Below are 25,359 nucleotides of genomic sequence, written 5' to 3'. Positions count from 1 at the left end.
TTCCCCATTCTGTTAAACATTCAATGTTTATTGAAGGAGCAACTAATGTTTGGCTATTCCACTAGCATAGAAAGCTGCGTCCTCAAGATTTTGGATTGATATGAAATATGTGGATCAAAAGTGTTTTTAGTTCTTCCTCGCACCATCTGTCGAAAAATCACGTAAGGCATTGTAAGGTAACAGTCTAGGTGCGTCCCAAAACTAGAAGAAACGTTTCAGCAACTTTACCATAAACTGGAAATCATACTGTGTTCAAAGATTTTCCGAACGATTTGGCAACGGCCACCTGCCCATGCAGTCTCTCCGAGCTCGACGCATCGTCGGCTGCGTTAGTGGTTTGGCTCAAAAGGTGCTGCTTGCTGCTATGTTTGTTGCCTTGATACCCGCTTACAAACCGTTTGACGTATGCATAAACTGCGGTTTCGAATAATAGCGATTTTACCGCCAAATCTCACCCCTCTGTCCGAAACGCGAAAAAATCGAATCCGTGGATCGTTCAGTGGCGGAAATAATTTTGACTGTTAGTGTGTGGGAGTTCGATTGTTGCCCTAGTGGATCAGAAATCTCAAGAAGGTAACCTCTATATGCCGTCTTTTATCTTTAATCAATCTGCGCGGAGGGTTTGTTGTTGTCGCACCTATGATAATCTGAAAACGAAGCAGCTCGAAAAATTGTTTCATTAACTCACAAAGGACCAGAAAATTTTCCCCTCAGTTGTAGACAGAATGGGGGAAATTAGGTGAATGGGAAAATCCTGAAGGGATGCGCGTTTTCAATGTTAAGGGAAAACGGTGAGGTTTCAGAACTAGGTTTTGAAGTTTGTTTCGATTTTTAGAATATTTATATTAATTTTCTTGCAAATTTTAATCGGTGAATTGAATCTAAATGTGTAAATTAGGATATATTTTAGGATGACTTCAGTAAGCTTAAAAATAATTCATTTTAATAGGGTTCTGATTAACCACCCCCATAAAAATACTTTTCTTGTTCGATTTGTGAAATCTGAAATGTGATTTTGTTGGACCTTTGAAAATCTTCACAAATTCTCGTCAAAAAATCAACCATTGTGTAGATGTTCAACAACACCTTTACGGGGATAACCCTTATAATTTTACTCGCGTGTCTGTCCGTCTGCCTAGCATTACTTTTTCCGAATCTACAGGACAGGGCGAATAAAGTTGAAATTTCGTGTGCGTTGGTATACAGAGGGTGAGTAAAAAGTAACGCGCTAAACTGATGTCTTCGGTATATACTATTTTGTAGAGAAATACTCGTACAGGTCAATTTTATTTTAAATAACTCTACTTTTTATGTATAATTGACATCATATGAGAAATAGCACGTTTTTTTAACTTTGAACTATTTTTCTTACCAAGAAAACTTTCCATACATAAAATTCACCCAGAAATTACATTTTGCTGCTACACCTACAGTATAAATCTTACATTCAACCAACTTACATCATCCTGTCATCGGAGATCTCTGATGTACTGCCTTGGGCTTAAGGACAGTGTTCTAGTATTGGCAGTAAAATATGTTAGAAATCGATTGAAGGTGTCTAGTTTTTATATTTCTTCAGCAAATATCCAATGGACAATTCCAAAGCTTGTTTAGAAATTAACGTCTGGTAAAAACCTGTTTATTGGCAGTTCGGGTGTCATTAGATCATGATATATGTGAATAGTCATTCTCACACGTACGTCTACATATAGCAAAAAATAAATATGTGAATGGAATAAAATTAGCACAATGTAATTCTTCGAGAAACATGCTGGTTTATGAATGAGTGAAACAAGACTCCAAAACTTCACTCTAACTCTGATGACCTATGACTGGTGGTCTACTCAGTTGATATTTTCTATCAGAAGGTCCAGGATATTATGGTTGTGCTGATTGTACTTTATTTTCAATTCGCACAATAACAAACGTTCCAGTCTGAGTTTTCGGTTGAAAAATGCTGAAAATATTATATATTTCGAAAGAAGGCAATTAAAATTCATGTTAGAAATAATGCAATAACAAACAAAATGAAATTAATTATGTGCTTCCATATCTAGTATAGCCTTGATGCGAGTACACAGAAAATTCATTGCAGATTTCGTTTCGATACAGCATGCTCAGGTAATGAAAGCTCCATTATTCTCCATTAGGGGCTAATTCGAAACTAACATTCAATTTAATGTGAAATCAAATTGGTCCACCCACTGCGTTGTCATCTCCCAGCATGTCACATGAAAATTACCCTTAATAAGGTTATACCCTGAAACCCAGTCGACCGTACTGACTTGATTCTGTGACGGAAATCCTCCGACCGTGTTTCTACTCAATTTTTCTTCGGAAAGAGATGTTAAATGTTCCGAGAACACTGATTCATTGAATCCCGGGCGTGAAGTAACTGGAGGTGAAAGAACGAAGAACAATTACTCTTAATTGGACGAGTCAAAAACGAAAAAGGCAACGCTCTTGGGCGAGTCATCGAGGTTCAAGATCACGGAGATGTGTCTTTACATGAAACCAAGTGAAGGCTTGGGACAGGTTAAATGGACGTGGGTATGATCTGAATATGCATGCAATTGGTTGCTGATTTGGTTCAATATACAGACGGTAAAGTGTGAATTTTTATTAATAGTCGAGGTCAGTTTGGGGTAGGTTAGTTTGGGTTGAGTCAGGTTAGGATGTAATAATTTAGAACACCATAGAGATCATGGACATATAAACTCTATGTCTATGTCTCTATGTCTATGATAGAGATTGAGATTGACATAGAAAATGGACTCAGTGTTGCGTGGCCAGTTTTGATGTAAATACGAACAGAAAAAGGGGATACCGGAGATTTTGAAGTATTTAATTTGTTGCCTCTTTTCAGAATTCTGATTCGAAATTTTTAGCATGTAAGGTTAAGCTTAAGATTTGTCATATAGGAGTTTTGGGAACCAATAGAAAGCTTGGACGTAAAACATTGTCCATATACGCACTGAGCTCGAAGGTTTTTTAATGGTCCCTAAATATATGACCATATTATTGATCTCAAGTTGTCATGAATTATTTCAAATATTGAAGAAACACTATATAAATCTCCGATCGTTGAAATATTAATGTAGCAATAAAATATATCAGTAATCCAGTACCTGTCATGGTATTAAATTACTCAACCCTCATCTGTCTGCATTATAACAACAAAAATTGAATATTCATCATTTCAAACCCAACAGCTCCGCAGCACAATATGGGTTGAATATGGTCGCCCACGACAAACTCTGATTCGAAATTTATGATTATAAACTCGTAAACAAACCGATATTCTGACAATTATAGTCAATTCCAGCGATAGGTCCGTGTTTACAAGACAACTTGAGAGTTGTCGTCACGATTACGTTAAGTTTAAATGTGCTTATTACAACTGGCCCACTTTTTGGAATTATTTCATTGCTAAATTTAGCTAATTCGATAAGACCTTGGTCTGAAATGGAGGCAGTGACAAAGAATTTATCACCAGCGAGGAGAAGAAGAATGGAGGTGCTGACCTTGGTCCTGTATTCAAATTTTTGGTGCTAACACTGTTAACTTTTCAAACAAACGTATGGAGCAGGGAACCTGTTTTGGTCTGTTTGAAATATGGCGCGAAAAAGTTGAGCCTTTGGAGATTTATCTAGTCTAGAGAAGAGCAGTTCACAAATTGATATCAAAGGAAGAGATGCGTTATGAAATTTGGTCCATATCTTTTAGTTTGAGTATCTGATCGAATTATTTCATTAATTGACGAACCAAATATATTTCAAAATTCAGTGAATGAATCACCCTAGCAATGACTCATTTAAAATTGTATCTTTGATCTCAACGGATTTTTGTATTTAGCTTATTATGAAAATCTTTCGCCAAATCTGTTTATTTCGAAAATTAGGAATTGCAAAATTTATTCGAGATATTCAGAAATCGCAAAAGTTATTATCAAAGTAAATTGACCTGTGTATCAGACGAAGAATGTTATGTTTGCAGTTTTTATATGGTAAATATAGAATCTAAGCGAAGTGGACTTAAGTACAACTGTTCAACATAGCACTATCTTTTTCCACAGCTCTACCGGTCATCGAATAATTTCTTCAAAGTATGTACTAAAAACCAAAGAAATACTCTTATCGGAGGAAAGTACTGAGTTTTTGTGCTCTTTTTCAAATTCATAGCTAGTGCAGTCTCCCATCTAGGCATTAAACTAGCCCAGTAGGTACTATTTATTTCCCAGAAAAATATTCACAATAGGTACATAAATTGAATTGAAAGGGACTCACTTTTGCTAGAATAACAGGATTACCTTGAGTGTTATTCCAGAAATAGAACGCAGCTGTTCCAGGGAGATTAGAAACAACGATGATAAAAGTTTTTATACCCTCACCACTCTTGAAGGGGTTCAAAAAATCTTCAGTAATATAAGATAGGAATTAAAGGGTGCTGCGTGGATCAATCAGATTGAATTTATTTGCAAGAGACAGCTTTTCAAATTTCACTGGTAAAATTCATCAATTTCGATGTGATGTGAACACACATAATATGATAAAAACAATCTGAAAGTCCAATTGCCAGGCGACCATTATGCAAATGATTCATAAAATGCGAAGCAAGGATTTTACTTATACGCAAATTGTTTCAGAGCAGAAAACAATTTCACGATACATTGGAAAACTAATTTCGAGTCGAGAACAATTTAGAATAGCCTTTTAGAATTCCGTGCTGTAAGGTAGTGAATAATGGACATAAAATTCAGAGTAATGAGCAAAACAACAATTAAACCATTGTTTCAGTATTTTTGAAACGTTACAGTGCCTACCCGTATCTCCTTTTTTGCGTTCTCCATTCGTTAGCTCTGTCTTACATTGGCTTATTGGCTACCTTTCCTTTTATGGAAGCTTCCATAACAGTTCGTGATAACCGATTGATAAATTTTATGCGAAATATTTTATGTCAGCTTCATTCCTTTCGAGAATATAAAGGTTGCTTTGTGCTTTGCGCTGCATATTCGTCATATTGTGATTTCGTATTTTATATAACTTTTTGTACGATCAATACGAGGATTATTATTGCATTTGTATTGAAGTGAATTGAGGCTTAACTTCTTATTTCCTATTATTGTGATGCTATGAGATTTTTTCGTTTATCTTCGTTCGAGGAATCTGGTGAATGAAGACATCAACGTTATTGTAGACTATACTATAGCTATAGGACTAAAGGTACTTGTAATCACTACGTGACCCAAAGGTTCTTTAGCAAAGCGATGCACTATTTATTGGGTTATAAAATAGATATTTTCGAACCACATATGGAACAACATATTTGGTCAAAGATTATAGAGTAACGAGTAACTCTATAATCTTTGTATTTGGTAAAATACTACCACCAATACTCCAGTATCCAATCGGTATAGCAATTGGCCTCTGTCTGTTGACACCACAGTGCCATAAAGTAAGGGCAGAGACAAAAGTTTGTCCCTGGTAAGGGTGTATTCTGTGCACTGTGCTTTGTACAAAGAGCTCTCTGTGGTCAGTAATACGTAGCAAATTTGACGTTACTACAATTTTTTTTTAAATTTAATTCCATTCAATGATTGATTTGGCATTTCCATCGTTATCGTTCTGAATTTCCAAGTATGCATTATTATCTCGCTCTTAAAAACCAGGTAGTTCGAGGATGAATTTCTCGGAATATTGATCAGAGCGGATGTTTGAGCTAGTATGCTAACCAAAACAAGTTTATTTTCGAAATAGCCATAATATCACTTTCACACTGGAGTTGTGAACTGATAAATATTCATAGATTTTCGATACTCGAGAAGATTACAGTGAAAATAGCATATTATTTATCATAACCTGAATTAGTTTTATTTTTTCTCGTATAATCTCCAGAAAGGGAATTATGATAGGTTATTTCGTGTCATCAAAAGAAAGCTGAAATTTCACGAAAGATTCCGAAGGTACCTCAATCTACCTACTATCTGTTATTATTAAAAATCTTTAAAAAAATCTTGAAAGAAAAAAATTATGACTGGAGCTAGACCCGAACCCGCAGTTTGCTGGTTATAAAGTGGATCATCTGCCAGTCGACCACCGACATTACTAGTCAAATTTCAACCCTTGAAGAGTCAATCGAAGTCAAGATACGTACAAATAGTGGTCAATATGTGGATTTTTTATGCTTTTTTTAGAATCTGAATATTCTGCATGCCCATGAAAGTTTCCGGGGTTTATAATTCCATGTAGGAGATAATGGATTCTTCCTGTTCTTCAATGGAGAAAATTCGTGGTTGAGTTTCATCTAGTTGAAATTCTAATGATATAATATTATAGACATATTTATTCATTGTTGATTTATAATATAGAATACGATCGGTTAAATTCAAGCACGCAATTGTCAAATAGATTACGATAGATTGGTATTTCAATCCCCCATACCCAATGTAAGTTCAGGATTAAATATAAATACAAAGGTTTATCATTATTTATGGTTTTGGATCTCGTAGTTACCATGCCTGAAAGTTGTGGCTTATTTTAATTGTGCCAGATTTTCATGCAAATCCGATTATAGATAGGCTTCTAATGAAAATTCACTGTATTCGTCACGATATTTCCAGAACTGGGTTAAGAAACACAACCATTCAGCGTATTTTCAATCAATACAACACCCTAATATGATTCAACCTCCAATTGGATATAAAGATCGAGATTTATAAGAAATCAAAATGAATACAATCTAGAATGCCGAAAAAATAAAAAATCAAATTGTGGCTTATTAAATTCTTATATGCTTTCAAATGCAAAGGTCGCTATATTTCAATGCCAGCGTACTCACTGTGATTTTCCTGCAATTAGGCCATAAATGATTTTCAATTATCTTCAATCTTGTTTCCTCACGTATTTATCAGCCGTTTGATGAAGCAGACGATGTCAATTTTAGGCCCTGTCGAGAAATACGTGTGAAAATAAGGTTTCATAATTCTATTACACGTAGTCATTACTATTAAACTCGATGTTGAAGCTTTTGGTCTTTTGTTATGAACATTGTGTATGTAACATGTACTTTTACATGGACTACTTAACCAGCAGTAAGGCCAAAATCAAAAATGCTGAACTATGTATTGATTTCCACAAAACAAACTTGCCTTAACAGGCCTTGGAAGGTCTTTATCAAAATTTATTGTACCTACACAATAAGCAAGATTTCCTATTAGTTTTGATCATGATAAATCTTGAAATTATACAAATTTGACCATACTCTATGAACTTTTTTATGCCAAATTACCCGTAGAATAACTTTGTGAAATTTGGCCAAAGATAGCGAGCACACCCTGTATATTTATGCTCGTCTATTGCTTCATTCACACTCCAATAGGATTCTGTTCACCAGAAACTAACCTTATGTAAGAAGGAATTCAAATTGAATAGCTGTCAAATAATCTGAATGATTGAAGAGGATTCATCGTGGAACAATGAATACAGATTTATTTGTTATGTCCTTCAGGCAGTCTCTCTATCGTAAATTTCTCTTTCTGATCGAAATTGCCACAAAAGCAGCAGCTAGCGTTCAATAACCTTGGACTTTCAGAGACAAAACAAGAATTTTAAGCGTGCTCATCGGCCATCACATAAATCGTCACTCTGACCGACATGTACATATCTAGAAAATCTCTCAGCAAATTGATCCGAATTCCCATCACGATCTTCAGCCATTCCACATTTCGTAACAACGGAGTTCACTGTGCATCTTGAAATTCTTTTTACGGTTTTTCAACTTCCCGTTCCGTTTGGTCAGAGAAGAAAGAAGTCGTTTTGTCGTAAACTCCTAATATGGGGGGACAAGATTAGTCTTCCCAAGTGCAGTTGAAAATGTGAACTACTCCGGTACAATGGACTCGATGACCTAGTTAAATTATTGTCCAACGTTTATCAACATTTCTTATGGGGTTCCATGTGGAACTGGTTTTGTTTTAGGCGCCATTTTGCGCTTACAATTCCGTGAATTGACGAAAGCCGAAAAACAGCTCATGAAAACGCTCACTCAGTATTGTTTTTTCTTTGAATTTGCTTAATATCGATCGATAAGGAAGTACGGTTATGTTCTACATAATATGAATTTGAAAGTAGGTACAACTTGAAAAATATTGTTTATTATTAAATGAGAGTTTGAGTACCTTGCCTAAAACTGTACCTCAAAGAGGAGTTCTCAGTTAGGAGAGAATACAAACAAATAAAATGAATTTCTGAAATTTAAATTTATGATTGTCGACTAACAATTTGGCGCCCAACCCCCAAACGTTCGTTGGAATCCTTGGGTTCCATCAAGAATACTCCACGGCTCCTATACCAGATAGGAGATAAAATCTTCCCAATAGGTTGCTATTATTACGAAACATTGTAACTGGTGTTTATTTCCCGTTAATTACATATATGTCTAATTCTTTGTAACGATCACAACTGAGAGACGAAGTGATTAAGTTGAAAATAATAACTTAGATCCCTAGAAATGTTCCACATGTAAGGATATGGCTTGTTAGTTTCAGTTGAAATCCCTCCATAATTAGGACTGATAGAATCGCTACTATAAGAGACACTGCTATTTTATTTTTTCGATGTGAATATGTAAACAAGGATAGACAGAAGCTGAAATTTCACTTCTGCCTTGAGCGAAGGTTTCATAAGAAACTGAATAAATAATACATGAAATATAATTCGCAGTCAATCATCCTCGTCGTAAACATATTTCCAAGTTTCCATTCGCCTATAAAATGACGTAGTTGGATATAATTTCCCCCCTTATGAAGAACCTGATTTGCGATATTGATGAAATTAGATTTCGTAAAGATTTCCTGTGAAAAATGCACCTAGCACATCCACAAAAACCTAATGAAGACTTCCAGATATGAAAATTGTTCTGAAATGCTCTATAGTGTTTCAATGAAATAAGATTCTCACGTTTCAAATGAGGATTATCCTTTTTTGCTGGGTACCACCTATTTGGGTAGATTTGTGCATTGCAGATACATGACAACTTCATTTTCGTGCTAGTATAACGAGAAGTCTTCGTTGAAAATACATTTCAAATATGAATCCCAACTTCTAATAACTTTCCCTTGTTTGCAATGTGGGTGAACTGCATAAATGTGGGTGAACGCCACTGTATGAAATATTTGTGTCGAATTCAAAACGTGTCCCACTAAAATCCCATGATCCTTGATTGCCCATTCGTAATTGCGACAAATGATTCAAATGCGATCATTCTAATTATCCCATATCATGAAAGATAAGAGTCTATTCCAATAACTGTTCTTGGGAAATTTTATTTGCAGTTTCCGTTGAAAATTGAAGATTGAGAATTAGTTGCTTCGGAATTACCGTTCGTAAAGCATGAAATTGTCTGCGTGGATAGTGCTAGCCTCCTTATAGAGGAAGAGGAAATGATCTTTGAAAAAAATTAGCGCCGTCTTGTGACTAGGTTAACTGGACCAACCGTGGAGTTGTAAGATAAAGAGGGAATTCTACAGGCGGAGTGCATTCAATAACAGCTTAATTTCTCGATTTTCGATCACACAAATTAACGCATGAAGAAGTCAAATCTTCGATAGACAATAAGCAATCTTTCTACAAGTTCCATCAATTTATTGGACTTTATATGAACCTATATCCTCTAATAATGAACCCCTATCGCACAGCACTCCTGCACACCTGTTTAATAAATTAGTGTTCTGATCTAGTCATGCAGATCATCTCGTAATACATAGTTAATGGATTGAAAGCATCTGATATGCCGACCTGAGTGAAGGAATTTATTAATTGAATGGGAGCTCATGAAGGATAATCACTGTCATTAAGAATAGATAAATAATTTATAGCTAAGAAAGGATTACTCTGTGGAATCAGTTTTTAATACAGTAATTGTGATCGATGTGATATCTACAGTTTAACACTAGGTAGGGATATCCATGATTCCTATCATTAATGGTGTATAAATATTTTGTCCCAATTCCAATAAAATTATGGAAATGTACAGCTATAAGGTTTCAGAGTTAATTAAAGTGAAATGATTCATCCTAGAAGTCATCATTGTTAAATGCAATTTATAAGTGACAAAGCAAAACACCACAAATCATTTGGCACATGCTAGATGGTTCAGGGGAAAAATTGCATTGTAAGGAACAATAGAAGCATGTATCATCACTTGTAAAATCTACGAAAACTCCTGAAAATACTAAAGTTTATAGACAAGTACAAGATTACTGTAATTCCAAGTTTCTCTTCCTATTCATATCTGACCCAATATTCAACAGTACTCCTAGAATTCCATCGGGAAAAAAACAACTCTAAGGTCAATGGTAGCAGCCAATATTATGATAATCCGTTAGTGATGATCAAGCGTCTCTATATATAGTAATAACGATGCTGAGCTCGATGTTGTATGTAGTGACGTCGCTTTGAATTGTAGTCACAGAAGGTACATTCCCATATGCAGATATTTGCAAGGAAATTATACCACACTCTTACCTCATCTTTTTATTTAAACATGTTTCATGCAGAATATCCCGATACCTGAAACGTTGAACTTTTATCTCCGCTGCAGTCGTTACCTTCGCTTACGTAACAGTTTCTTTCAGAACACCTGAATCGAAAGTGGAAAAGTGATCATTAACCATCCTCATCTCAAGATCAGGGCAATGTTTGGAGGATGAATTAACACGTCACCTTTCTCTTTAATTGTGGGAACTCCTATCGTTAAATGAGCGAAGCTTCGCATAGATTATGAGTTCAATAACTTAGGGGTTAAAGCAGGACGATTTGGACATCAATCCTCAGACACCTGCAGAAATATCTTTGCAGATCCTTCAACTTTAATACAAATTATCACCTTACATTTTCGGAGACATATTTTAGTGATATCATGTTTCATTTTCTTCCCCTTCAACAATTCATTATTCGCATTAATTTTTGATCACTTATAATAAGTGAATGCACACCCAAATGGGTCATTTCACTTCCTTCAAGTCGATGAAATTTAAAGCCGTGCCACTTTCGTACACCTGATACACCAAATATATAATTATATCGATTTCGGCTTCACGATTGTAGGCCCTGTTCGGATTCAGATTAAGAACTTATTAGAATGTTCTCTCTATCCAAGACACTCCCATGCTAAGCAATTTAGCCTTCGCAAACGAGACAACTCTCTCTGGATGCCTGCAGCACCGTTCATTCTTTCGAGTAGGTACACTTAATAATTTCGAGGAAATTGAGATTGTACCGGAATCAGAATGAGTCAGCGATGATTTGGCTTCTCTCTAGGTGTTAGTAGCAGCTAAACAAGAGTCAAACGTAACTGTTGTCGAGTAGAATATGTTTTCATCTTTTGTGGCCTCTGGGGTAATGATTTTTTTCGGTTTTTAGGTCTATTTTAATGCAGTTTCTAGTTTTCCAAGATGGGATCCCAAATGGGAAGACACAGAAGTGCCAAAAATACAGGATGAATTATTCTCTTTTAAGAATTTTGAAAATTTCTGATGATATTCTGAATCAACTAGTCTATAATTGATTAATTCTCTTAGAATTACAAAGTCTCTTTTCCTCACTGATTTACCTATAGAATGAAAATGAACAGCCAAATAAATCTCAAGAGAAATAACGTGTGGAAATAAGGTTTCTTAAGTATATTATAACTGTCATCCTAAATTGAACTAGGAGAGGAATGTTCTTGTTATTCTCTTAGCAGACCAGCTGCTGGTAATGAGAATTACTTTTTGTTGTTTAAACTCACTTCATACAAAGCACTGTTTCCGTATTGCCTTGAGCTTCCATAGATGAGTATGGATTATCCAATACTCCATGAGGTTTCCCAAGCAAAAGGTTGTAGAAATAGTTTTAAGGGATTACTCTGCACTTCACCTTGTGGTTATCAGAGATGTTCTAGCCTCCCCATCATCTATAGCTCGCTATCTAGTTCGAAAGTTATAAAGAAACTCTTATTGGACGATGCCATGTTTGTGTATGTGTACCTATGTCTACACCCTACAGGGTACCGTAAAAACAGCTATGATAGATCTCAGATTAGTTCTAGAGAATGATAGCCAGTAGATCATTCATGTTTTTTTGGTCAGGACCAGGAGATAGCCCTATGTGAGTACTGAGAGTAGCGTAGCGCAGTAGCAAAGGTTGATGGACAAAAATTCCGTTTGAAATACTGCGGATAGACCGCACAAAGTTCGGTTAGGTTCCGGGCCTATCATAGAAGTCCTTGCTCCTTTTCTGATAAGTGTTCGTAATAATTACCCATCTACATGGTTGATTGAAGAGTTTTCTGCTAGATTGTGTCGTAATTTGCCGTACCCAATCCTTTTCGTTGCAACTCTACCATAAACCAGTTCTTCTTCGTGTTAGGTCTCATGTTCAGTATAATTCACATTCTGTAACGATTAAACTTAATTTGTATGCAATATGTCTGCAGTCGGGATATCCTTCTTGGCGCCTCTTGTTCAAAAATCAATAAATAATGCACTTATGCATTTAATATTTATGGAGCCGATATAGTCTGATATAATTCCTATTCAAATAAGATCCATTTCGTACTGCATAATATTGCCGTTCACAAATTGATATTCCCGCCACATTCACTATATACACGTATTGTGACCACGTTCCTCTTGTAATTAAAGCGGAATACATTTACTCACCTGTCCGTGATTGTACGAGTGAAACATATCATTAGGCCATATCTAAGAATAATAATGGAGGTTACATGCCCATTCAGAACCAGATCCCACGCGGCCATATTTCACACAATAAAAATTCAGGAAGTGCAGAGACTGCACTTCGAGCAGAATGCACAATGCGGCCTAAACTGCACAGGAGGAAATTATTTCTATAGGTACCGTTGAAAATTGCGAGCTCAGTTCTCAGTTTTATATCAGTTTGCTTTGCGTTCATCCACAAGGTGCAATGGACTTGCAGAAAACCAATGAATGATCCCAATTTTTCGAGTAATCCTCAATAGTATTGCTGCATACCAAGATTCATTTCGTCTTTTATATCATCGGTCAGAAATTGATGATGATGAATCTGTTTTTTATTATATCACCTGGCTAGAAGCTTCCCCGTCTTCATATTCTTCTATTCTAGGTAAATGATGAAACGAATACTTATCTTATTCATTTACTTTATGGATCACTCCTCCGAAACGAAATCCTAGATGTATCGAGTGGATTTTTATATCCATTCGGTACTTATTTTGGTTTAGAGGTACCGTCACCAATTTCCCATTGAATGAATATTCCTATTGTTGTCTTCGCATATCTAATGTACCATACATCCTAAACATAACTGACAAATAACGCTACTAGACACGACATCATCAAACGCCATTGTATCGTCCTTGATTCAATTCTAAATGACGAGGAATGTTGATTTGCGATTGAGATTTGCCACGTTATTCGAAGTCTACGTTGGATGATGTACTGAATCGAATTAAAACACGATCTGGTTGAAATTTCCTGATTTTTCCAGTACCATACAGAGAAATCTTTCTATGACGCATCTGAGGTATAGCTACGTTCATCCTGCTCAGAAAGAATGGAATATTTCTGATGTGACGTAACGCGAATTCGTATTCAATGTGGAGATGCAAGAAACAAATTCCGAAACGAATGCTTGTGAATTTAAAGAGTTTATTGACATTCCCAGAACTTGTTTTTGTGCAGTGATTGAGAATCTTTCGAATGCGAATTTAAAATTTCAATAACGCAGCGTTCATAAACGGCTGAAATTAATACAGAATGATCGTATATTGATCAATAAACATAAAGGAAAATGTGATTCTTAATTGGTTCATGAATTACACAACTAACGATTCCAAAAGGAACCATCCCACCTACATACATATACATAAGTCTTCTCCATATGTTCTATTGTTGAAAAGGCACTCCTAGAATTTTGAATTGCATATAACTTTTGTATTATACATATGTGTAACGCCCTGAAAATTATCAAAAGAGAATGTTAAAATCCGTATAGCTAGTTGGTCTGTTCATGATTCATCACCAGAATCAATGGGTATAGATCCTAACTAATTTTTAATGCATCAAAGCAGTAGGGGTACTCCAAATCCCACTAGAATATTGGCATTAATTTGGCTTGAATGTGTTCATCAAATTATATATTAAATCAACCTGTCCCCATTCAGAATTTGATGATTTCAAAAATGTGCGAGACTGATTCATTTGATGGTGTTAACAAAATATTACCTACTGTACGTTTCAGAAGCAATTAGGTACTTATTGTTTTAGTGATATCAATTCTGCAACAATCATTTCGTTACATCATGGACAGTTGGAGATCCTTTCAATTGAAGAGGCAATTTCAATTCGCCAATTTCATATAAATAGTTTCTTCCTTCGTACGTGCTGTGGTATGGAAAATTTGTAATATATTATTAGCATGCTTCGAATTATTTCCATTCAAACTTCATAATATTCACATTATGCATTCTGGATTAATACAAACAGGAGATCTATATGCCAGACGGTACCCTATGTCGACTAGTTTCAATAATAGGAAATAGTATCTTTTTTATTTCAACTTGAAGTGGAGTTAAATCGACCTCAACTGATTTTTTTTTCCAGAACAACGCAATGCATGGTATCCTGAGAGTAGCGTGGTTGTTCTCTTTTCTGCTGGCAGTCCACAGGGTTCGAAGTGAACCTCAAGTGTACATTTTGGCGGAAAATTTGGAACAGGTAGTCACATCTTCCACGCTGCAATGGGTCACTTTCAACAGCCATAAAGATGCTGCCCTGAAGAACGCAGTTATCAGTGGTCACCAGATAAGAGAAAGGGAAAATGGTTAGAAGAATAATAAATTTATACAGGGTCTTCATGAATTAATGTAACATCGTAGTAGGCGTCGACTTTTTTAGTTCAAATCGCTTTCAGAAGGAAACGCACAAGAGACTTCGAAGCCAACTGCGATGTTACAATTATTTATAAAAATCCTGATGTTGTATACATGGTAGAGCAATCCGAGAAGATTATACCGCTTAAATTTCTGTTTTTTCTTTATAAGACTAACACATTGAGCACAGTTTTATCGTCAACTAACCGTTGGAAAAAGTATCTGTTTATTAATCGAAAACCTCTTCATGCTTCAATCACAGAACCTCCCTAACTTCATTCCATATTGTCTCGTGTTTTCGTTGCGACCTATTGGAGACTCCTACGCGTTAATTCTCTCCATCGGGATAGAATTGCATATTGCAGATCCGTTGCCAAGATAACTTGATGCAGCAAGCGCCTGAAAGTCTGAAAAATGACCTAGACATGCCCTACATCCATGCTAGGAGCCGTAGTATGGTTCTTCTTTCATTGCGCAATTTATTCGTTCTCATACGTTGATATCAAATTATCCAAGTCCACAATTTCTTATATTTTCATTAGGCCAATTCAGTCGTTTCAGATTCAACATGTATTATATTATTCTTTCATTACTGTTGAATACAGATCTGAACGGCTACTTCGGTACCGTATATGTATAATGACAATAGTAGGTAAGTTGAATCTCAAATGAACTGGTGGATTTCTGAAGAAAGTCTTGATCTTTTGTAATTGTAGGTAACCCTTCTTTAAGGCTTGAGGATTGAGTCAATAAAAGATTGAAAATTTTTAAATATATTCGATAAACGAATGTTATCCCTTATCACTTTAAAGTGCCCCTATTGAAATCAGTTTGCTATCCAGTTTCCTTTAGCCCAACAAAGTCTCGTTGAATCGATTTTACCCTGCACCTGTTTAGGAAGTTATTTTATTCTCCCTTCGATTGCCTGGATTTCCTCTCCGATCCCCACGTGAAAATTTGGGGTGAGATTGACAGACAGGAGTCAGTCAGCAATTATACCCTAGGGTATGACGGATGCAATTATTTCCTACTACCTCAGTCTCGTATGTGGGGGTTTTAAAGGGGATAAGTTTTTCCTTCTGTCCAAACAGACGATTTTCATCACGCTTTCCGCCGTTAGTAGGACCCAAGGGGAATAAGTTTATGCATTTCTGGTTTGTTTCGTTCTGAAATGTTAAAGCTTATGGGGTGGTTATAAATGTGAATGAATTCGAGATAAAATCACAGTTTGGCGTTGAGTTCATGCTAATAATAGTTTCCCCAACAAAACGTTTGTAACTTTGAGGTTATATATTTTTCTTCGTGCACGATTCTGGAAGTTCTTCAATCTCCACTAACACCATCATCAAATCCCCTTCTATATGTCATAATCTATACACAGCATAAAAATGTATTCGTTCTATACATCATTTTTCCAGGCACCGAGGACATGGAAGACCACCATGAGGAAATCCCAGTTTACGTATGCCGAGCCAAAGTGGCAGCCATATGGGTACCCGGTCAATACAGAAAGGAGAAGGACAAGCACGTCTGTATAGTATCGCTGTACAGGAAAGTCTCCGAAGAGAAAAACTTCGAAATTCTCGTCAACAAAGAGAAACGATCCAGGCTCAGCTGGTTCCAAAAGAGCAAGTACACAGTGATACACCAAGGTAGCGTGCAAGGAAGCGACAGTCTCTACGTGGCCAGAAGACCTGTCCAGTACCATCGCAAAGATGGCGCACTCACGCACACCGCCGGTAATTTCAACCCCAGCGAAAACCTTGGGGTGTTCTCCCTGGTGGACCAGAACAACAAAGAGTTGAAATTCGAGGATGGCGAAGTTCTCGTGGAGCAAGAACCGGTTAAGTACGAGTTCAAGCATACAAAGTTCGATAAGATAAAGAGCAAACACAAGTATCATCCGAGGATTCTCGGAAACACGGTTTTGAAGAACGAAGTAGAGGGTGTTCAACGAGTGGATACTGTGCTGAGCTACAACTACACGCATTTTATGGACTGGGGAAAAGGTCATGGTCTCCTAATAGCCCTGCCATTCACTGTCAATATGCCTAATGGAACTGAATATTCTGGTAAGTGGGGAATGCCCAAATCCCTCAACAGAACTGAAGTGGTACCGATTGAGAAATATCTAGAGGAAGGCACTGCAGTTAATGTAACACTTAGAGGGAACTACACCGAGAGCGATATACCATACGTATCCACTGTAACAGCATATTATAAGGATAACGAAGTCTTGGAAAGCTTCCTGAGAGACAGCCTATTAATGAAGTACATGACCGGCGTTATTATAGAATTTGGACCTGTTTATTTCTTGAGCAACAACACCCTGGTACCAACCACCACCACAACAGCTCGAACCACCTCAATCACTACCCAAACCAGCCAAACTCAAACCATTCCAGTTCCTATGCCTAACACTGAAGACATATACATGGTGGACGAAAAAACTAAAAAACCAATGTCCAACGAAGTGGTGCCAAATGACGCTGAATCTGCCCCAGTTGGTAACACGGATGACAACACTGTACAACAACTGACCAAGAAAGGCGAAAGCGATGATGGAAGCAGGATTGCGATATGTCCGTTGGTTGTTATTTTGAGTCTCATCCTGATTCATATTACATGAATCTTGCGATTTTCGATGTGAATAAATGAAATATTATTGTGATGTTATTTGATTCAATTATGCCGCTCCAGAATCTGATTTAGCATATAGTGATTGTACATATGAGACCAGTGTTTGTGTTTGTATATATGATATTTAGTCCTTTATATGTGAACATTCCAGTGTATATTGTAGATAGTGATGGAGGTTGTAGAAACTTGAGTTTTGATTTTTAATTTCAGTTTATGGTATGAAAAAACGTGACACGTAGTTTGGCAAATTACGCAAAGTAATTGATATTTTTTCTCATTTCAAATTTTCATGAGGATCTTCAAGATAAATCTTTGGAATGATTACTGTCTCTACAATCTCCGCTAATATATTATTTATTATACTTAGATTTTAAACGTCATTCCCAGCCAATTGGTTCTTATAACTATCTAAAAATAGTATTCTTGGGATGGTCAATAAATCCCAATGCCCACTATATCCATGTTGATTCTCAATGAGATATGATTTAATCGTGATTAAGAATATTAAGATGAGCAAGACACGTGGAGAGGCAATAAAATCTAGATAAAATAATAGTTTTCTCATCTCATTGTTTGTATTGATGTGGATATTATTATTAATTTTTGCGTTGAGCAGGTTGAAAAGTTGGGATGGATTGAATCATGGAGAAATGGAATAAGTACAAAAAAGGAGGGATTTTCGGGAAACCCTACATAACCCTTAATTTTCAATGAACCTGTCTCTGTGTTTGATCATTCTCAGATCTGAAAGATGTAAGAGTCAATTTTTAACATTAAGTGTATAATTTTCCTCGATTAAATTTCATTTCAACTCGAAATTATTTATATTGTAAATATTTGGAAATTTTATGTTGTGAAAAAAATCTTTCTCATTAGGGTTCTTGTTTAAAGAAGTATCTCTGAGTAGACATCATGATTTATCCATAGGATTTGAAGAGAGGTACTTTTTGATTTCATATTTATTATTGTAATATGAGAATTTTAGCACTAGCTTCTGCATATTAGTTAGTTTGTTCAGACGTAAAAATTGTAGCTTAGACAAGAAATATTTTGGCTACAGATTGTGAGATAATGTGACTGTAACAGAATCGTGATGTTTTTGCTGGAAAGCTTGAAGTTCAAGATATTTTTGATAAACATGATATTAATCACTATAATCCTGTAGAAATATCAATATGAATAATTAGAATATTCAGTTTGTCCAGCTATATAAAATGGAAGTTTGCAAAATGTACCTACCTATACTACCACATATTTATATTGATTAAGTTAATATATATTCATTTGTTTTGTTTATAATATCAAACAGTATTCAAATGTAGTCCTTAAAATAAGCATATCTCTTTATTATTGTTGTGAATCCTTTCATTCTGGAATTTGTAGTTGAAAGTTACCAATTTTTGGTGTCTTGTATGAAGCAATTCATGAATCTGTGAAATAAACTTTACCCAGCTATACCTTTTTTCCATTAATTCCATAAAACGAGATAAGAGATAAGTTATTATTATTATCATTAAACGCCAATAAACATCATTTGCGAAGAGAAAGGTATAAACATGAATTCCAAACTAAACATGCCAAGCATCGTCGATAATTTCAAGTTAACAACTCCGATTGAAAAATAAACTGATTTCCTAAATCCCAAACCACTTATTAAGGGAGCTAACAACTCAATGGTGAGGGCCTAACCATAACATATTTAACTATTTGTTATTATTTGAATAGTTTTTTATGCTTCTTCGATTCTTCGGATTCAATAAGCACAGTTTTCAAAGGGTAATTCATTATAGAAATTGTTTGTAACGTGAGTCAAATGGCAGATGCGCTAGTTCTGTCCTTACATCCTCAGAACAAAATGCTGGATGCGAAATGCAAGTAAATTTTTATCAGAATTCTGTTCAACAATTTAAATAACGTATGTACAGAGTGTAAATGAATAAGTAAGTAGATGCCTAAGAATTTAATGGGTGATTCCTTGTCAAAAATTAGTGTGGCTGCTCAAATACAGCCCCCTGAAGTTAATAAATCAATTTTTATGGTATAATATGAAGAAGGAAAAAGTTTCTTGCGAAACGAATTTTAGAGGTGGCTTTTTATACCCCTTAGAATTACAGGAGAACATCATCAAAAATTATTACTCTAGTTTCAATAGATAGAAGTGGAAAGCTATACTTGAGTGAGGAAAAAATTAAGAAAAGAATTGTAGACAATTCCCAACTTATGCGTAACGTGTGTCTTCCCGCTAAAATATCAAGAATTTTGAAATATGAGGTGAAATTCAATACCCAAATTTCTGACGACAGAAAAGTGGGTTTGCCTTGATGAGTACAAGTTATCTGACAAGCCACAAAGCTCTTGTAGACCTTCCAACGAGACGTTTTGAAAAGGATGTGACAATTTAGAAACGAAATCGCTAATTTCCGGATATTATACCACCTACTATAATGTCCATTCAACGGTATGAAGGCCCCTTCGAACAACTTAATTCTGTCATCATTGTGTGCTTCAACTCCCAGCTACCTATCCAACTTGCTGGACGTTCGGGTACACCAGTGATTGAAAATGACGTCTGGAAAAATTGATAATAATCCGAAAAAAGCGCCCTCAAGATCGCTGAGTAAGCAGGATGAACTGTTGCAAGCCCAGGCGCAATATTTTCTCGAGTTGGAAGAGAGGAAACTGTCCAAGGAGGAGAAAATCAAGAAGTTCATATGGGATCCAAAAACGAGGAAGTTTATGGGCAGGACGTCCTCTAGTTGGGGTGAGTTTGTAGTAAAAATCAGTTTTGTATTCTTATTGTATGCAATTGAAGACTTGAGGTATTTCGAATTGGGTATATAGAGCCATGGGCGTAGATAGGTAGGGGTCAGGGTGGGCAGGGCCCCACTCAAAATTTCCGCTGTCCCCATCACAGGTACCCACTGAAATCGACTAAGTATTCGAGTAAGCAAGCATTGAAAAGGCAATGAGCTTCCCAGCCCCCTTCAAATAGAATCCTCGATACTCCAATGGATTTAGCTCTAGAATTTGTTCTGTGGATACTGCGACGACTTTGTGGAGAATTCAAAAATATGCAGATATTCTTGTACGTAGGTCAGGGTCGGAGTAGATACTTGAAAAATGTTGATTCATATTTAAATTTGACTTCAGAGGAGTTTTCGAGAGGCAAAATGTAAATATAACGAAACCTGAGACAAAGAGGTAAATAGAACAATTTCGTTCATTTTTAGGAGTAAAAAAGGTTCCACTTATTGATTCTTATATGAATATGATGGACGGGAGCGGAAGAAAGCAAAATATTCGGTTATATTTTAGAGACGCCAGTAACTTCTAGAATCATAACGTGCGAAAGGAAATTCAATTATATGATTAACATCTTCATAATTGATGCGATTCAAGAAATATATATGATCTGCTTCGAACTGGTTTTTATTCACAGGGGGTTATTGTTTTTTTACTGAGTCATATAAGTTTTCCAAATCAACAAAAGAATTACGGAGGTAACATATACTAATGACAGTAAATTTAAAAATTAGTTTTTTTGTCAGAAATCTGATTACCTTCAAACTTTTCCAACTAATTGAGATAGCTTATGCTGATTAAACTTGCAAAGTGGAATGCTTCATATAATGTTCCAAATTGTAATTGTATTTTAACTCATTTTCAATAAGTATTGAATCGAAAACGACTGTTGAATGTGGTTTTTGGCAGATGCCATATCATTGAACCTAATTTTTTCGAAAATGCAAGTCGAGATGGACTCAATGGCGACATTGTCATTATGTATACTATTGTTGGAGGATTTTTGTGGCCAGATTTTGATACATATCCATCAAGGGATGTTTCAAAATCGGCAGCTGCAACGTTATCTCATCAATTTCATGCTGTAGTTGTAAAACGTAGTTTTCTATCTAAATTATTACACCTACGTCAACGACTTGAACTTCCATGCATTCACACCAATTTAAGAGTTTTTCCAACCCGATATTTCAAAATTGCTATGCCCTATTCACGCCAGTTTCGAATGTACCAGGCATCCTATGGTGGGAGCTGGTACATCATAATACTAAATCAGATGGATAGGGTTCATTTTGCAGAAAGTGGTGGGACCAAACTTTCGATAGAAAGGACATTTAAGTATTTAGGATATGTTCGAGTTCTTGAAATTGTTCTTCAACTGATAGCGCGCCAAAATGACATTTAATCCAACCATTCAAAACTACTACGCATGGAACAACAAACAACCACTTCAAATTGCTCCAAATCCTTCACACCATTCTGGAAAAAATAAGGTGTCGCAGGTTTTTCGACAGCTATATATTGGAAAAATCAAAAATTGTTCAATCAATGGAATGCCGAAAAAGAAGAATGGAAAATTAGAGAAATTCCACAATGGGGTCCCATAAGTGAGATGGTCGATACCAAGGTCATCGACCATTTACTCCTTCCACCTGCCTGCCATACCTATTACCTACTGTCCCACCACCACCTCATTCTGAACACCGTCGTTAGTTAGTCAGAAACCAAACCCATTTGTTTTGAAAGTGCCTTTTCCGTTGCCTAAACGACCATGCACCTAAGCGAAGAGAGAAACCTCACCCACTATGCATCATCACTTTAAACGCGATGAGGGAAACTTGAGAATGATCAATAAAGCTTAACAAGTGTACCTTATGTAGTGAAGACGGTAGAGAAATACGTGTTTTGTGTTCAGTAGTTTCGATAGTGTTTGTTTGTGAAAATGACGGTCAGATATAGGTATCCAGAAGACAGATGGCGGGGGTATTCAAGCTTCCAAATCTATAATCCTGATGAAGGGACGTATTTGGGTAGAACCCCTAGGAATTTGGGTAGGTTCACTGATAACAGCGGTGACAATTTGAATGTGCTCAATCGCATCAGTATGCGCACCTTTGATTGAACTGGGCGTATAAGTAATCCCAGCATAAAGACGCTATTGATGACTAACCTACTACAGAATCAACAATCGATTGATACTTGACTCTTTCTTGAATTCCCTACATTACATCTAGATTGGGAACATTCTCAGAAAGTGAGACGAATCAAATTTAATCACGTAATTAAGTGATGACTCAAACATTAACCTTTAATGCAGGGATGTCCACATGAAAACAACAGTAGCATTTATAATCCACACAATACATATGAGTGTTGATTTCGAATATTTGCTTTCAAATATATATAAAAGCCAAAAGGCACGCTTTCCTCAAATTCTATCTTGATATCCTTATCCTAACAGTATTTTCAAAATCTTATCTTAATTTCGAAGTTCGAAAAAGAGCAAGAAAAGCTTCATTTTTTAATAAGCCATACCAGTTTAGGGAAAAGGAGGTCTTTGGAGAAGAGTATACTGATGGAATATGGAAAAATAAAAAACAAATGCGGAAAATAACTCAAATATTGATTATTCATTTTTCAAAGTTTTCCTGTTGGGTTATATATTATCAATGAATAATCTCTTATGTGGATTTTTTCTTCGCATAATATTATTTTTTTTATATATTCAATTTGTAAGAAGATATATACTATACCCTCAGTTATAAGTGAAATTTTTCTTATCGATTTCTCTAAACGGAATTGTGATAGGTGAATAGTGAATAGATATTGAAGAAGCAGCTCTCTTCAAACAAATATTATGATTGACGGCATTTTATCCGAAGAAAAACCAAATCGTTCAGCCTATAGATATACGATTTGGGCATGCTATTACATCCTACAATCAACACATTCTCATCGTCGTTCTGTGTGATTTTTTCAAATCAATGTGCATATTTGGCTTTGAAATCCGTCACATCATTTCAATTTTTACAGCGAAAATTGGGCTTTTTTACCTAATTTTCTATGGAATGCTGGCAGCCTTAGTAGCCATTTGTATGTGGGTCTTTTCGCAAACCTTGAATCCAAGAATCCCGAAGTGGAGGAATGAAGAATCAATAATTGGCACAAACCCTGGATTAGGGTTCAGACCAATGCCCGATAACAACGAAGAAAGTACTCTTATTTGGTTGCAAGGGTCTAACAAAACAAATTACGAAAAGTGGAAGGCCAACCTGATGTCTTTTCTAGACAGTGAGTATGATCATCCTATTGAATCATATCTTTTTTTAAATACCCATGAAATTTTCACGAATCCAATCCCAAATGAATGAAAATTGTTTTGAAACATGGGAAAAACTGCAACTAAGAGATTTTCAACGTTTCTATTCTTGCTTTTAGCGTATTACACCCCTGGCAAAATAGAAAAGGGTAACGTGCCAATAAAACGATGTTCATACGATGAATTGCCCATACCCGGCCAAGTTTGTGATATCGACGTGAGAAAATGGGAGCCTTGCAGTCCTGATCGTCATTTCGACTACCACAGAAACGCGCCCTGTATATTCCTGAAACTGAACAGGATATACGGGTGGGTGCCAGAGTACTACAACGACCCCAACGATCTTCCAGAGGATATGCCTCAACAGCTGAAGGACCATATTAGATATAATATCACTAGACCAGAAGAGGTGAGATCAATATTAAATTCTATGGTACCTACTGAATCCATATAATTCCTCATGAAATGTTCACATATTGAATTCCATGCAAATATAACATCTGATTATGAAGTGTTCGTAAGTGGCAGACGTCTTTCATTCAAATTACAATCCTCTAATGCACCACAAATCTATATAAACTATTTTTCCAGAGAAACAACATTTGGATCTCCTGCATCGGGGAAAATCCAGCAGACAATGAGTATTTGGGACCTGTCAAATATTATCCGTCGATCCAAGGATTCCCTGGATACTACTACCCATACATGAACTCCGAGGGCTATTTGAGCCCCCTTGTCGCTGTTCAATTCAAGAGACCTACCTCCGGTTTAGTTATCAATATCGAATGCAGGGCCTGGGCCAAAAACATAAAATACCATAGACACGACAGGAGTGGTTCAGTACATTTCGAACTGCTCATAGATTGAGATGGGAGTATGGTTGATGACTGCTGGGCAGAAATGATCGATAGCAATACGAATAATTTTAAATCTTATGTTTTTATCACATATGTTTTCGTCTGGTATTATGGAATGGAAGGGCAACTGTTTTTGCCCAGCAGTGAATTCCGAGCCAAAATTTAGCAGCTAATAGTGAAAACGAGATACTGATTAGGTTAGTTTTTGTTGTTGTTTCAGTTTTTGATATTTATTGCCAGACGCCGACGTACAATGTATATTTTGATAAAATAAAATTACCTGATACTTTTCGTATTTGTTTTATTGGGGGTAATCCGACTGAACAACATCTGCAGATACCTGAATGAAACAATAAAGTTTTTCATTATATCTCCAAGGAAACAAAAATTTTTTAAATGACAAGAAAGAACTATCCTAAGGTCAGCTTGCTAGAACGAGCTATTGCTCCGGGATGCTGTGAAGAAGGGATTTAGTCGTGTGGGTACCCGTATTAGCCGATCTTGTGCGAAGGTTGTAGCTCTTGCTCTTCCACCCCATGAGTATAACCAACACTTCCACTAGTACTATAGCGTATGACCTTCGCTTAACCAATTGTTCAGAATAGTCGGCTTTTAAACGCATATTAAACTCATACGACACCAAATGTGAGCAATAGCCCATTATCGCACATATACGGACCGTAAAAATGATTATATTACCTACAAGAAATGAATTTCCTCGTGGATTATCAAGAAGTCCATATTTCATGTGTTTTCCCAGCAGATTGGTCTGAAAAGTAAGAAACCTCACAAAATGATTAAGTTTACGAACACATATGAAAATAAGGAATA

At 36.1% G+C, this 25,359-nt stretch overlaps 2 protein-coding genes across 3 annotated transcripts; both read left to right on the top strand.

Annotated features, from left to right (window-relative positions):
• Window positions 1–315: 315 nt before the first annotated feature.
• LOC123311177 (protein unzipped) lies at window positions 316–19,008 on the top strand. The gene is made up of 3 exons (XM_044894986.1): window positions 316–573; window positions 14,645–14,864; window positions 16,332–19,008. Exons 2-3 carry the CDS (start codon window positions 14,654–14,656, stop codon window positions 17,540–17,542), a joined length of 1,422 nt encoding a protein of 473 aa, XP_044750921.1. The 5' UTR covers window positions 316–573; window positions 14,645–14,653; the 3' UTR covers window positions 17,543–19,008.
• A 1,030-nt stretch (window positions 19,009–20,038) lies between these two features.
• Window positions 20,039–24,819, top strand: LOC123311168 (sodium/potassium-transporting ATPase subunit beta-2-like). 2 transcript variants are annotated; one of them, XM_044894974.1, is made up of 4 exons: window positions 20,039–20,314; window positions 23,386–23,643; window positions 23,791–24,080; window positions 24,263–24,819. In XM_044894974.1, the coding sequence occupies exons 1-4, from the start codon at window positions 20,116–20,118 to the stop codon at window positions 24,536–24,538; spliced, it is 1,023 nt and encodes a 340-aa protein (XP_044750909.1). In that variant the 5' UTR covers window positions 20,039–20,115; the 3' UTR covers window positions 24,539–24,819. The 2 variants fall into 2 exon arrangements, with proteins under 2 accessions (XP_044750909.1, XP_044750910.1); XM_044894975.1 differs by lacking the exon at window positions 20,039–20,314 and adding an exon at window positions 22,045–22,403.
• Window positions 24,820–25,359: the final 540 nt, after the last annotated feature.

This window comes from Coccinella septempunctata, chromosome 4 (assembly GCF_907165205.1).
Source record: "Coccinella septempunctata chromosome 4, icCocSept1.1, whole genome shotgun sequence".
Lineage (NCBI taxonomy): Eukaryota > Metazoa > Arthropoda > Insecta > Coleoptera > Coccinellidae > Coccinella > Coccinella septempunctata.
This window is presented reverse-complemented; position numbering and strand designations above follow the sequence as displayed.

What these genes read in the sequence shown, in the direction of transcription:
- LOC123311168 (XM_044894974.1), top strand. Translation starts at nt 20,116, where the DNA reads ATGACGTCTGGAAAAATTGATAATAATCCGAAAAAAGCGCCCTCAAGA. An exon ending in CCTGATGTCTTTTCTAGACA is followed by an intron (nt 23,644 to 23,790) that starts GTGAGTATGATC and finishes TCTTGCTTTTAG; the next exon opens with CGTATTACACCCCTGGCAAA. An exon ending in ATATCACTAGACCAGAAGAG is followed by an intron (nt 24,081 to 24,262) that starts GTGAGATCAATA and finishes CTATTTTTCCAG; the next exon opens with AGAAACAACATTTGGATCTC.
- LOC123311177 (XM_044894986.1), top strand. Translation starts at nt 14,654, where the DNA reads ATGCATGGTATCCTGAGAGTAGCGTGGTTGTTCTCTTTTCTGCTGGCA. An exon ending in GATAAGAGAAAGGGAAAATG is followed by an intron (nt 14,865 to 16,331) that starts GTTAGAAGAATA and finishes TCATTTTTCCAG; the next exon opens with GCACCGAGGACATGGAAGAC.